The sequence below is a fragment of the Oncorhynchus mykiss genome, chromosome 18, assembly GCF_013265735.2.
Source record: "Oncorhynchus mykiss isolate Arlee chromosome 18, USDA_OmykA_1.1, whole genome shotgun sequence".
Taxonomy (NCBI): Eukaryota; Metazoa; Chordata; class Actinopteri; order Salmoniformes; family Salmonidae; genus Oncorhynchus; species Oncorhynchus mykiss.
In genome coordinates, this window is record NC_048582.1 from 27125621 (window position 1) to 27140826 (window position 15206).

At 42.4% G+C, this 15206-nt stretch overlaps 1 protein-coding gene across 4 annotated transcripts in view; it reads right to left on the reverse strand.

Moving 5' to 3' along the window:
* Positions 1–14867, reverse strand: part of LOC110495932 (glycogen synthase kinase-3 beta) — a 43508-nt gene extending 28641 nt beyond the window's left edge. For 2 of the 4 annotated variants that reach the window (XM_021571464.2, XM_021571462.2), the window contains exon 1: positions 13919–14867. In XM_021571464.2, the coding sequence (XP_021427139.2) occupies positions 13919–14006 (88 nt within the window). In that variant the 5' untranslated portion in view covers positions 14007–14867. The remainder of the gene's footprint in view (positions 1–13918) is intronic. The other 2 variants (XM_021571465.2, XM_021571463.2) reach the window with 1 other exon arrangement.
* Positions 14868–15206: the final 339 nt, after the last annotated feature.

A 15206-nucleotide genomic window follows, 5' to 3' on the forward strand; every position in this document is an offset into this window, starting at 1 on the left:
TAGAGTGGGCTTGATGGTTTGTTAAATACAGGGGGATTATTTTTTCCAGACGCTTTAAAATGGCCACTCCATACTTTGAAGATTTAGCTCTAGGCCTATATATTAGTGATTATACCATGTAGGAGTGTTGGTGTAGCACTGACCTCTTAGCACCTTGCAATCTGTTTTACAACCAGAACTTACATATCTCTGTGTGCACACACACAGAGAGTGCCCTTATGCCCCTCTAACACTGACCTCTGATATTACTGCCTTGGCTACAGCAGAGGCTTGACGAGGGAAGAGACATTGCAGCAGCAGAATTTCACAACAGCTACATCGGGGGATCCAGCACTGAACTCTGTACAGCGTTGCTACCGTCTGGGTCAGAAGTCAAGGGATAGAGGAAATACTAGAGTTTTAACAAAATGTTAAATACACATTATCAATGTGCCAATCCTGTCTGAACACGCTGCATCTCTATGTAGGAAGCCACTGAGCTCGTAATGCGGTAGAATAGATGGGAATTTGGTCTCGCGGGTCAGACCACTCCAGGTCACGCACTTCCTCCCTTTCTGTGCTGAGTAGCAGGAAAGTGGAGCAAATTGTCAGAGCTGCCAAAGCCTGACGGGGAAGGGAGGGACAGAGCAGAGAGTACTGCCAAATTAGGCATCTCCTCCTCCTCTGAACACACACGCACAGAAAACAAGCACCCAACCGGAAGCCTGACACCATGTTACTACTGCAGGGGATGGAATTGTAATGAGGACAATGTTGATTATAATGGTGATCACTGAAGTTAAAGACTGACAATCAGAGATTACAGATTTGACGAGACTGTTCATTATTCTAATGTGTTTGACAGTGTCTACAGTCAGTGACTATTGTTTATCCTCGAAATGTCAAAAGAGAAACCCGACACCAGGGTGTAGGCCTCAACACCTCTTCCTGTGGTAAATCCTCTAACAACACCCCCCGTACTCATCTCTGGGTCTGAAAGGAGAGACAGAGCAAAGCACATTAGAGCAAAAGGCCCTTAATGAAAATCCCTACCCTGACCACTGCATCATGCTTTGGGCAGCTGTGCAATAATCCTCTAGTCACACACTGGAGCGTCTATCCATTGGCTGCTCGCTCTCAGTTTAGCACTGCATGAAGAGATTGGGTCTGATAGGAATCCAATTGGCCAGTCTACCACAGAAATACAATTACTAGAACAGACATTCCTAACATTCCTAAGTCCTGTTCTACAATGAGTATTGAGTAAAATTGCACTGGCCTGATGGGTCTTTATCCCTTCGAGTAATTATATTTCTGTGGACCTGCCCCTGACTCCTGAACAACACTTTAATTATTTGTTATTCTTCTCTCTTAATTATTTGCGGTATTTTCTTAAAATGGAAGAATTGCATTATGGTCCCGAAAAGCACAGAAACATAGTGTCCCCTGCATGTATACTAGAGGTCGACCGATTATGATTTTTCAACGCCGATACCAATTATTGGAGGACCAAAAAAAAAGCAGATACCGATTAATCGGCTGATTACTTTTTAAACATTTATTTATTTGTAATAATGACAATTACAACAATACTGAATGAACACTTTTATTTTAACTTAATATAATACAATGAATCAAATCAATTTAGCCTCAAATAAATAATGAAACATGTTCAATTTAGTTTAAATAATGCAAAAACAAAGTGTTGAAGAAGAAAGTAAAAGTGCAATATGTACCATGTAAAAAAGCTGACGTGTAAGTTCCTTGCTCAGAACATGAGAACATATGAAAGCTGGTGGTTCCTTTTAACATGATTCTTCAATATTCCCAGGTAAGAAGTTTTAGGTTGAGGTTATTACAGCAATTATAGGACTATTTCCCTCTATACCATTTGTATTTCATATACCTTTGACTATTGGATGTTCTTATAAGAATTTTAGTATTGCCAGTGTAACAGTATAGCTTCTGTCCCTCTCCTCGCCCCTACCTGGGCTCGAACCAGGAACACATTGACAACAGCCACCCTCGAAGCATCGTTACCCATCACTCCACAAAAGCCGCGGCCCTTGCAGAGCAAGGGGAACAACTACTCCAAGTCTCAGAGCGAGTGACATTTGAAACGCTATTAGCGCGCACCCCGCTAACTAGCTAGCCATTTCACATCGATTGCACCAGCCTAATCTCGGGAGTTGATAGGCTTGAAGTCATAAACAGCGCAATGCTCGAAGCATTGCGAAGAGCTGCTGGCAAACGCACAAATGTGCTGTTTGAATGAATGCTTACGAGCCTGCTGGTGCCTACCACCGCTCAGTCAGACTGCTCTATCAAATAATAGACTTAATTATAACATAACACACAGAAATACGAGACTTAGGGCATTAATATGGTCGAATCCGGAAACTATTATTTCGAAAACAAAACATTTATTCTTTCAGTGAAATATGGAACCGTTCCATATTTTATCTAACGGATGGCATCCCTAAGTCTAAATATTGCTGTTACATTGAACAACCTTCAATGTTATGTCATAATTACGTAAAATTCTGGCAAATTAGTTCGCAATGAGCCAGGCGACCCAAACTGTTGCATATACCCAGACTCTGCGTGCAATGAACGCAAGAGAAGTGACACAATTTCACATGGTTAATATTGCCTGCTAACCTGGATTTATTTTAGCTAAATATGCAGGTTTAAAAATATATACTTCTGTGTATTGATTTTAAGAAAGGCATTGGTGTTTATGGTTAGGTACACGTTGGAGCAACGACAGTCCTTTTTCACAAATGCGCACCGCATCGATTATATGCAACGCAGGACATGCAAGATAAACTAGTAATATCATCAACTATGTACAACTACTATAACTAGTGATTATGATTGATTGATTGTTTTTTATAAGATAAGTTTAATGCTAGCTAGCAACTTATCTTGGCTTCTACTGCATTCGCGTAACAGGCAGGCTCCTCGTGGAGTGCAATGAGAGGCAGGTGGTTAGAGCGTTGGACTAGTTAACCGTAAGGTTGCAAGATTGAATCCCTGAGCTGACAAGGTAAAAATCTGTCGTTCTGCCCCTGAACCAGGCAGTTAACCCACCGTTCCTAGGCAGTCATTGAAAATAAGAACGTGTTCTTAACTGACTTGCCTAGACAAAAGGTGTGAAAAAATTAATTAATAAAAAATTCGGCAAAATCTTCGGCAAAAAAAAATACAGATTTCCGATTGTTATGAAAACTTGAAATTGGCCCTAATTAAATCGGCCATTCCGATTAATCGGTTGACCTCTAATCCAGGACCTATATAATAGGCGGTGTCAGAGGAAAGCCCATAAAATTGTCAGAGACTCCAGTCACCCAAGTTAGACTGTTTTCTCTGCTACCGCACGGCAAGCCAAGTCTAGGACCAAAAGGTTCCTCAACAGCTTCTACCCACAAGCCATACCATGAGACTGCTGAACAATTCATAAAATCGCCACCGGACAATTTACATTGACCCCTCCCCGCATCCCTTTTGTACACTCGCTGTGTTTGTTTGTTACCTATGCATAGTCACTTCGCCCCCACCTACATGTACAGACTACCTCAACTAGCCTGTACCCCTGCACACTGACTTGGTGCCGGTGCCCCCTGTATATAGCCACGTTATTGTTATTCCTGTGTTCCTTTTATTATAACTTTTTATTTTAGTCTACTTGGTAAATATTTTCTTCTTCTTGAACTGCACTGTTGGTTAAGGGCTTGTAAGTAACCATTTCACAGTCAAGTCTACACTTGTATTCGGCGCATGTGACTAATAACATTTGATTTGATCACATGACCAGATCCATTAGTTCAATGGTCTACTGCAGAGCTCTCCAACCCTGTTCTTGGGGAGCTGCCTTCCTATAGGTTCGCTCTCCAACCCCGGTTGTAACTAACCTGAAGCAGTTAATCAACCAGCTAATTATTAGAATCAGGTGCACTAGATTAGGGTTGGAGCGAAAACCTACAGGAGGGTAGCTCTCCAAGAATAGGGTTGGAGAGCCCTGGTCTACTGACAGCCCAACCCTCCCTCCATTCCTATAAGGGACTCACTGACTGGCCCCTAACACTGGCGGCTTCCCATTTCCTGAATCAGGGCTCGGATGTGGGTTATGGAGGGTCAGCCCCACAGAAAACATGGAAACAATTGACCAGATAGAGCTCTAACCATTTCTGAACAAAGGGTTTAGTATTATTGCTCTGTCAACAGGTTTACACCCCTTGTTGTGGGACACCCTTAAGGCTTAGATTGGAAAGGTTTAGACTGCCTTAAGTCCAGAGAGAAAAATGACCTCTTGCTGAACAGACAGAGATACTGCCTGACTGACAGTCAGACAGTTACAAGACTGTCTCAGTGTCACAGGATTTTTTTGCCATATTATGTTGATACCTTCATATTAATGTTATCCCCCATTAATCATTAAACTGGAACATGCTTAACACCCCAGCCATCCTACAATCTAAACTTGATGCCCTCAACCTCACACAAATTATCAATGAACCTACCAGGTACCTCCCCAAAGCCTTAAACACGGGCACCCTCATAGATATCATCCTAACCAACTTGCCCTCTAAATACATCTCTGCTGTTTTCAACCAAGATCTCAGCGATCACTGCCTCATTGCCTGCATCCGTAATGGGTCAGCGGTCAAACGACCTCCACTCATCACTGTAAAACGCTCCCTGAAACACTTCAGCGAGCAGGCCTTTCTAATCGACCTGGCCGGGGTATCCTGGAAGGATATTGATCTCATCCCGTCAGTAGAGGATGCCTGGATATTTTTTTTAAATGCCTTCCTAACCATCTTAAATAAACATGCCCCATTCAAGAAATTTAGAACCAGGAACAGATATAGCCCTTGGTTCTCCCCAGACCTGACTGCCCTTAACCAACACAAAAACATCCTATTGCGTTCTGCATTAGCATCGAACAGCCCCCGTGATATGCAGCTGTTCAGGGAAGCTAGAAACCATTATACACAGGCAGTTAGAAAAGCCAAGGCTAGCTTTTTCAAGCAGAAATTTGCTTCCTGCAACACTAACTCAAAAAAGTTCTGGGACACAGTAAAGTCCATGGAGAATAAGAACACCTCCTCCCAGCTGCCCACTGCACTGAAGATAGGAAACACTGTCACCACTGATAAATCCACCATAATTGAGAATTTCAATAAGCATTTTTCTACGGCTGGCCATGCTTTCCACCTGGCTACTCCTACCCCGGTCAACAGCACTGCACCCCCCACAACAACTCGCCCAAGCCTTCCCCATTTCTCCTTCTCCCAAATCTGCTCAGCTGATGTTCTGAATGAGCTGCAAAATCTGGACCCCTACAAATCAGCCGGGCTAGACAATCTGGACTCTTTCTTTCTAAAATTATCTGCCAAAATTGTTGCTACCCCTATTACTAGCCTGTTCAACCTCTCTTTCGTGTCGTCTGAGATTCCCAAAGATTGGAAAGCAGCTGCGGTCATCCCCCTCTTCAAAGGGGGTGACACTCTTGCCCAAACTGCTACAGACCTATATCTATCCTACCATGCCTTTCTAAGGTCTTCGAAAGCCAAGTCAACAAACAGATTACCGACCATTTCAAATCTCACCATACCTTCTCTGCTATGCAATCTGGTTTCAGAGCTGGTCATGGGTGCACCTCAGCCACGCTCAAGGTCCTAAATGATATCTTAACCGCCATCGATAAGAAACATTACTGTGCAGCCGTATACATTGATCTGGCCAAGGCTTTCGACTCTGTCAATCACCACATCCTCATCGGCAGACTCGACAGCCTTGGTTTCTCAAATGATTGCCTCGCCTGGTTCACCAACTACTTCTCTGATAGAGTTCAGTGTGTCAAATCGGAGGGTCTGCTGTCCGGACCTCTGGCAGTCTCTATGGGGGTGCCACAGGGTTCAATTCTTGGACCGACTCTCTTCTCTGTATACATCAATGAGGTCGCTCTTGCTGCTGGTGAGTCTCTGATCCACCTCTACGCAGACGACACCATTCTGTATACTTCTGTCCCTTCTTTGGACACTGTGTTAACAACCCTCCAGGCAAGCTTCAATGCCATACAACTCTCCTTCCGTGGCCTCCAATTGCTCTTAAATACAAGTAAAACTAAATGCATGCTCTTCAACCGATCGCTACCTGTACCTACCCGCCTGTCCAACATTACTACTCTGGACGGCTCTGACTTAGAATACGTGGACAACTACAAATACTTAGGTGTCTGGTTAGACTGTAAACTCTCCTTCCAGACCCATATCAAACGTCTCCAATCCAAAGTTAAATCTAGAATTGGCTTCCTATTTCGCAACAAAGCATCCTTCACTCATGCTGCCAAACATACCCTTGTAAAACTGACCATCCTACCAATCCTCGACTTTGGCGATGTCATTTACAAAATAGCCTCCAATACCCTACTCAACAAATTGGATGCAGTCTATCACAGTGCAATCCGTTTTGTCACCAAAGCCCCATATACTACCCACCATTGCGACCTGTACGCTCTCGTTGGCTGGCCCTCGCTTCATACTCGTCGACAAACCCACTGGCTCCATGTCATCTACAAGACCCTGCTAGGTAAAGTCCCCCCTATCTCAGCTCGCTGGTCACCATTGCATCTCCCACCTGTAGCACACGCTCCAGCAGGTATATCTCTCTAGTCACCCCCAAAACCAATTATTTCTTTGGCCGCCTCTCCTTCCAGTTCTCTGCTGCCAATGACTGGAACGAACTACAAAAATCTCTGAAACTGGAAACACTTATCTCCCTCACAAGCTTTAAGCACCAACTGTCAGAGCAGGTCACAGATTACTGCACCTGTACAAAGCCCACCTATAATTTAGCCCAAACAACTACCTCTTTCCCTACTGTATTTTATTTATTTATTTTGCTCCTTTGCACCCCATTATTTTTATTTCTACTTTGCACATTCTCCCATTGCAAATCTACCATTCCAGTGTTTTACTTGCTATATTGTATTTACTTTGCCACCATGGCCTTTTTGCCTTTACCTCCCTTATCTCACCTCATTTGCTCACATCGTATATAGACTTGTTTATACTGTATTATTGACTGTATGTTTGTTTTACTCCATGTGTAACTCTGTGTCGTTGTATGTGTCGAACTGCTTTGCTTTATCTTGGCCAGGTCGCAATTGTAAATGAGAACTTGTTCTCAACTTGCCTACCTGGTTAAATAAAGGTGAAATAAAAAATAAAAAATAAAAATCATTGGGGTTAATACTATGAAAATATTATGTTTGAAATTGTTATGTCACTGATACACTTTCCATAGCATGAATAACATTATGCTATGAGCTACACATGAAAGCCAGGCATCTTACAACTTTTAATTAGACATTTCTCAGAGTTGTGTAATGGAAAGGTAATGCGAAACCTCTTGGATTGCAGAACTCATGTAATGTGTTCCCGGTAGGACCGAGTTCTGAGCACAGATACCTACATTTTCCTCGCACATTCCAAAGCCTGACTGGTGGTGAGCCATTTCCCCTCCCCACAGGGACCAGAGGCTCGGCCCACGTCAACAGCTACATCAAAGCCTTTCATTTCCTTCTGTACACTGACTCACACTATCATCATAACATCACACTGGCTACCATTATCAACACTGAGTCGATACACTACCCAGATGCACATTATCAAATGTACGCAGGGAGGGATGTAAGCTGAGAACCATTCACTTGCAGGCAACGCAAACAAGTGGACACAGACAACACATGATGCTCTTAGGTTGGAAATGATAGAGATCTGGTTTCAGAGACACAGCTGCCATTTGGTCACTCAGTTCTTGAAAACAAGCTTCGCAATCAAAACGGTCCTCCTCACACAAATACAGGGTTGGGGAGTAAATGATTACATGTAATCTGACTATGAAACAACTAACCAGCTTCATGACCAGCTAAAATATTGTAATTAGATTACAGACACTTGAAAAACTCGATTACTTCTTGGATTACATTCAGAAAGTATGTTTGTGAAAAAATATATTATCGCACCTTTGTTTTCTCAATGACATTAAATTCAGCGTTGAAACAAGGCCCAAGTCAGAGACCACTATGATGATGCCAAATACATTTGATAGATAATTTGTCTTCTTCTAATGCCTAATGGAAAGTAATCCAAAAGTAACTGAAAGTGATCAGATTACATTACCGAGTTTGGGTAATCCCAAAAATTACATTACTGATTACAATTTTGGACATGTAACTAGTAACTAACAGATTACATTTAGAAAGTAACCTACCCAACCCTGCATTCACAGAGTACTGTCATTGACTGCAGTATAGATTTCAGCTAAATACTTTTTTTGTTCATGGCCAGCTGCTTTGGAAACTCCTCAGAGGGGGCAGGAAGCAGAGCGAGTAACTAAGCAAGCGAGCGAGCCACAAGCTGTTCTAGGTTTGCAGTTGCATCATGATGCTGCTAATACCAGTTCTTCAGATCTGGGGCCATGTTCCCAACCGCCACGTTCAGCAGACAGACTGAGACCAATGCGTTCACACAGACAAATGCGATTACAATTGGAGCGCAGGCCTGCAGGGCCTGAGCACTATATGGTTAGCCGTTATATTACAAGGGTCTACCTTCTGCACGCACTGTAGCAGGGCAGTACACTGGGGAGAAAGTGAAGCTCATCGCACACAACAGCTTATCCACTAGGAATAATGTCTCACTTCAACGTGGCGAGGGGATGAATGCAATGAGGGTTTGATTTGCTTGAGCAATCCTGTAAAGGAAAGGCGTGTGTTTTTGTGTCTTAGCCCAATGCTGCCAAAAGCTGGTGTGTGTGTGTGAAGAGAACTGAAACAAGTTAGTGATACTACTGTAGGCGTGGGTGTGTGAGTATTCAACATTGCCTTACAGCATGTTTGATTAGGGCCTTTGGATCAAAAGCTGTTCCTCGGAGAACAAAGTGAGCAGAGTGACGAGGAGCCCGATACCGGCTCAGCACTTTGCTATGTGATGAGTCAGAGCAGAGCCTGTGACAACACAGGCACATTTCCCACCCACGCAAAATCTCTCTGATACACACAGGCTGTGAACAACCTTTTTCATACAGAGCCACCTTTACTTTTTTTTTTAAAGAAAGTATTGCTATTATCATCCAATTCCCTAAACTTTTTTCAGTTTAGCTGTGAGAGATGGGTGGAACCAGCCTTTTCTTGCCGTCATTCAGAATGTTGATGGACAATACTCATAAGCTATCAACTGACAGAAATTCATCATTTCTATAAATTTCAGCTTTTTTTATGAGAATGTGTCTTAACACATTGGCATTCCTTCTCCAACACAAACCACAACCAGGTGAGGACGTATCCTAACGCTGCTTGGTTTGTAGGTTGCCATAGTGCCTCTGCCACGGTGAGTCAGCACGTGATTCCCTCTGATAAGGTGCGGTTTAGCACAACGGGGAGGGAAAGAGCACCCGTGCCACTAAGTATAGTGTTGTAAGCGGAGGATGCTTCTCTGTTGCTACATACACACACTCAGCCCAAAATACTGCCCTGTAGGTGAGGCCAATCCCGCAAAATAAACACAGACATAACCCACACACTGAGACCAAGGGCTTAACACCTGGGGGATGTAACAAAATCCCAAACCCTTTTCATTGATGTGTAATGTGCATATTCAGCTATACTTTGCTTATGGCTACATTAGCTGATGTCAAGACTACCATGTGCACGAGTCAAATATATGTATGCCGGTGGCACAACCGCCAATAAGGACATTGATTTATTTGAGGTTCCTTACCAGCGAAGTTAATCCCAAAGGCCAGGGGGAGAAGCCCTGACGCCGGAGCAGCAGTAGCTCAGCAACAGGAAGGAAACAGGACACCAGAGGAGACGCACAACTCACTGAACTGGTCACAAGACCCTTGGCATGTTTGTGACAGTCGGGTCGTAGTAAGCCTGCTGAGAATAAACAGCAAATGTAATCCTATTTTTCATTCAGAGGGGAGTGAGTCGGTGCGAGGGGGAAAAAAGGCCAATTCAACGAGCCAGGCAGCTAGCGACAGTCTTGAAGGATCTGCTGAGGTCTCATATCTGGCTCCAATTTTCTCCCCTAAGCGTTACTAAGAGTGGATCAAGGGCAGCTGAAATGGAATTACGTAACGGCACCTCTCTTCTTTATGAGCATCTCACAGGTTACAGCATAACGCAAGGCCACATGGAAGAATAAGACAAATTAGGCGCTTTTGATGATAACATATGGAGGTAAATAATATATGATGACTTGAACCAACCATAAAAAGGCTATTTTTGAAAATGTGGTGGACTTTGGTCTTCTCATATGATCCAATTAGATGAGGACTTTAAACTTACTTTTCCCTTCAGTAGACTCCCAAATCAATTAGGGTTCTTTATCAGCTGTTTTAACTGCATCTTCAAGGCTGCGTTTACACAGGCAGTCCAATTCATATTAAAAAACCTTTAACCCTAAATTAGTCCTTTGACCAATCACATCAGGTTTTTTCACATTAGATCTTTTTCAAAGCTGACCTTCAGAAATGTGCTGCCTGTGTAAACGCAGCCCAAGGCATGTCAACTGACCTTCATTACCATGTTTAATGTTCAGTAGGACTCACCATAGCAAACAAATGAAGATTTGTATTTCTAATTGGGCATACCTAGTAAGTTGCACAACTGAATGCATTCAACATAAATGTGTCTTCCGCATTTAATCCAAATGAATCTACATTCACGTCATTGGCGCCCGGTAACAGTTGTTGTTGGGGGTTAACTGCCTTGCTCAAGAGCAGAGCGGCAGATATTTTCACCTTGCCGGCTCTGGGATTCCAAACCAGCGATTTTACAGATACTGACCCAACGTTCTTAACTGCAAGGCTACCTGCTCAAAGATTAGGGTTTACTCTGTTTTCAACTGTTTGGTGCCTACTGAACGTTTCCCTTGGAGAACATATCTAATTATGATCAATGCCGCCACCTCACCCACCCGCATATCACCCAGTCATCCGTCCATGTTCACATACTCAGCCTTCACGTCCTCCTTCTCCTCCTCTCCCCAGCTGGACATTACATCTGATGCTTTCTTGTCCAGATCCCTATTTCCATTTCCTCTTGGCTAGTACACAATAGACTATGTAATACACCACTAGGGGGCAAAGCCTTCTCCGAATATAAATGAGGGCTAAAAAGGTAATCTTATGGTGAGCTATTTCCCAACATCTTTGTCCAGGTTCTTTAATTTGTACATCAGCAAACAAACACCAAGGCATAGCTCGACATTAACGCTTGTCCTCTTGTCCGGGACAAGTAAAAATATAGATTTTAGTAAAAAATATATATAAATTACAATATCAAACAATTACTTCGATCAGAATAATATTCAAATCAATTTTTCATTTTCAAAATGTTTACATTTCAAAATGTAGGTGATATGCATATTGGCTAGTCTAATGTCCAAAACGGTGCTGATATGAGGAAGGCGGCAGAAAATGTAGGCAAACTTTAATGAGACTTTTAATGAAATAAATATAAGTTAAACGCCAGTCATGTTTGACAAATATAATGAAGGATAATTAACATTAATGTCTAAAGGCTTGATTAATATGCTATTGAAACCAGCATTTCTCATGTTCCATTGGTTTTCAAATCAACTTTGTTTTATTGTCCAGCAGCCAAAGGCATAATTCTAGTCATAATAGTAACCCATGCTAGTTGACGCATCTTTAAAACTCCCCTATTTCTTAATTTCTAAAGGATATTTTCATCTCCGTCACATTAAACAGATTGTCTCAAAAGCGTACCGCACGCACAGTGTTTTCCCCCTTATTGCATTTTGGAACATTCATGCATAGCCTACAGCCATGTGCGTATTGTTGAGCATATAATATGAAGTAATAAATATTTATCAGCATTTTAAGCTAAACGGTCTGACCTGCTGCATCAGCCTCATTTCTGTTTATAAAAAAATATATGTGCAGTGGTCCCATAACTGTCCCAGAGTCTGTTTTGGACTGTAGGCATGTTTTTTTATCGTCCCAGGGATGGCGGGACACTCTTAATTTCGAGCCCTGGAGGGAATTATTTCATAAAAACACAAGTACTTGGTTGTCATTGTAATGTTGCAATATTTTATAGGCTACCAAGGGGGGCCAACCATCCTCCAGGAGAGCCTTAAAAAAGCCTAAATAATAATAATAATAATAATAATAATAAACGTAAAAAATTTAAAAAGCATGTTGCCTACATTTTTGTCTGATTCTCTATGGTAAAAAATATGTATTGTATTTTGTAAAGAGGACAAGTGACTTGATATTTTGGACAAGTAAAAAAAAATCTGTCCTAGGACAAGTGACTAAAAAGTTAATGTCAAGCCCTGTAAGTCTACACTGATGTGAGAGAAAAGAGCATAGCCCACTGTCATCTTATGTGCACACATAAACAGGATGACTCTCCAAAGATGGGAACTTGGTTTTGACCCATTTATAAAGTAATTAAGTCGATGTGTTGAAACGAGACAGTTATTTGCTCTCCAAGGGTTGACCAGGCTTTTCAGTAGACAGACATTTTAAAAAGCACTAGCAGGTCAGGACTGACTGGAGTCATATGACCAACCATGGATACCTTCAGAGACGCAGGCAGACACCCGATTCTGCAGACCAATCAGAAAGTCCCGGTGCTGCCCCCATTTTCTGGGGTCTGCTGATGCTGCACGGCAGAGCAGGGGCCAGCAGCTCTCCATGCGCTGAGCAACTTGTCAATTATTGAGCTGAACAAAGTGCTGATGAGCTGTGTGACCTGGCTGGCTGTGTGTGAAGCTCCAAAAGTAGTAGTAGTCAGAACTAGCCTCATTTACCAGATGTTGAAGCTTTACTAGAAGTAGACCTATGCAGCAAAAGCATCCAGTATGGAGAATTTAGATGAAGATCAATGAATTTGGTGAAAGGCTGATGCTTCTATGTGCCAGTTATTATTTTGATGAACCAAGCAATCTTATATTGGCATTAGATGCGAGTATAATGAAATGGAGCTACAATGGAATCCTACAGAAAAGTTAAGTGGCGTTTTAGGTTTTTATCCCACTTTCACAAACCCTTTGGCAAAGACCAATGATACTGTGGGTGACACCTGACCCAACAGTCTAGCAAAACCGACCTGCAGTACATACTGTAGGCTCTCCAATCTACTGGTCTGGATTAATTCTGCAGCCCCGGGGCTTCATCTGACCTAACCCTGCTCGATACCCGAGAGAGCTCAATCAACACTACCCATGGTGTGTCTGCCTCAGAGCTGCAGGGTGGGGAATGAGTGGATTGGACATGACAGTGTTCCCCTAGGCATGCCCTATCAGCTCTTTCACCAATCCATTGTTTCAATACTCCCAAAAATCAAGGGGTAAATCTCTAAAGTAGAGGTAAGGCTCAAATGCAGTGATCACTCCTCCTGCCACTAGGCATTTTGACTAGTTTACACATTGAGCACTACAAGCAAACATACTTTTGCATCTAGGCTATTTTATGGTCGTTAATAATATGATCAGTGATCATTTGGAAAGCTCCAATGGTATCTTACCATCCATTTACATTTTTTATGATCACGTTTCTCAATAATCCCAGACATAATGCTAATAACGTCATGCAAAATACCAGACGGTGGCTCTAAGTGCACTGGTTGGGTCTAGGTGACAACGGTTAACTAAGCATATGACTTGGACAGTGAATGGGAGAGTAACGTTACTGTCTGAAAATGTGTGGACCCATATGGCATTTCAGTATTAAATGTGAATTAGGCTAGGCTTAGTCCACTTCAATATATCAATAATTTACCATTTTCTCATAATAGCAGCAGCAGAATATTATGACAAAAAAAAGCACAGAGAACATTTCAGATTTTTTGTTGTCGTAAACTAGCGTTTAACTCTATGGTCATACTTACTGCTGACTTTCATACTGCCAAATGCTGAGGGCTGCGGCACTGTCTTGCAGCTCTCCGCAAAGGAGGTGGTTCTGGGCCGACCCGACATATTCCAATCCAAGATATCCCCGCTTCGTCTTCAGTCGAATCGTACTTTTCCCAGTACTATTAGTCTTTTGACTTTCCAGTTCTATTAGTCTTTGACTTAAAAGATAATTGGTAGCTAATTCCACGATAGAGGTCTGCTTCTTCTTATATCGTTCTAGCACGAACTAGCCAGCCAGCTAGCTAGCTAGCAAACTAATTTCGAACCGGTCAGCTGTGTCAGGTCTTGAGCTGTCGTCCAGCCACATTCAGCAAGAATCTGTCATTCCTTTTATTTTGTATGTTCTTTTCACTTACCTAGGCTAACGTTATAAAGGCATTCTATGAAATAACGTCCTGAGATAGGTGTCTCATAAATTGGGCCTCTCAAAGTTGCCAGTACATTTTTTTTTAAACACAACGGTAAACAGGAATAGGCTACATACAGTGGCATGAACGTCAAGTCTGCTTACATTGAATGATTCCCCAAAGAAACCAATATCAGGTCCAATAACAAATCTTCATATTCTTATATGGAGACTAAAGGATCCGACAGCACCAGCCATGGCGGCTCCCAGTCTCAGACCGACCAACATTCAAATCGGACACAAATGAACAAAATTCACGATTTTAGGCCGAAAGAAACGCACGGACGTTTCAGTGACAACTTCGCCCCCATAAACACGGAAGCAATTGTGGATAGTCCTTGCTGGCTGACGGCGACGTGAAAGACTATCGCAAATGTTTTGTTGAAAATAGTTATGATACAGCTCCACTAAATCTGAAATTCTCCTTTGATTCCTTCTTTCTCTGTCTGCTACTTCTCTTTGTCAGACTACGAGCAGAACAACGCAAATTACTTAAACTATTGAGTGGGTGAATCTCTTTTCACGATTTCCACTAGATAGCACAGCCACAAAGTCAATGTGCCCCTATTGTAAAGATTCATTAAAAGAAAACATACATTTTTGGTCTTAATTACAGGCCATGGTTAGGTATACGGTAAGGATAAAAAACATTTTAAGAAAATATATTTTAGAAATGGGCGGGGTTTATGACTTTGTGACTGTGGTAACTAGGGACGACCCTCTACGCAAATCTTAAACTACGGGAATATCGAATTGTGCACGCTCAATCAGACGCGAGGAGGTCACGTCGACCAATCCAAAGCGAATCCATACGAAATTTTGTGTAGAGAACGAACGCCCAATGAGCGCGTTGATGA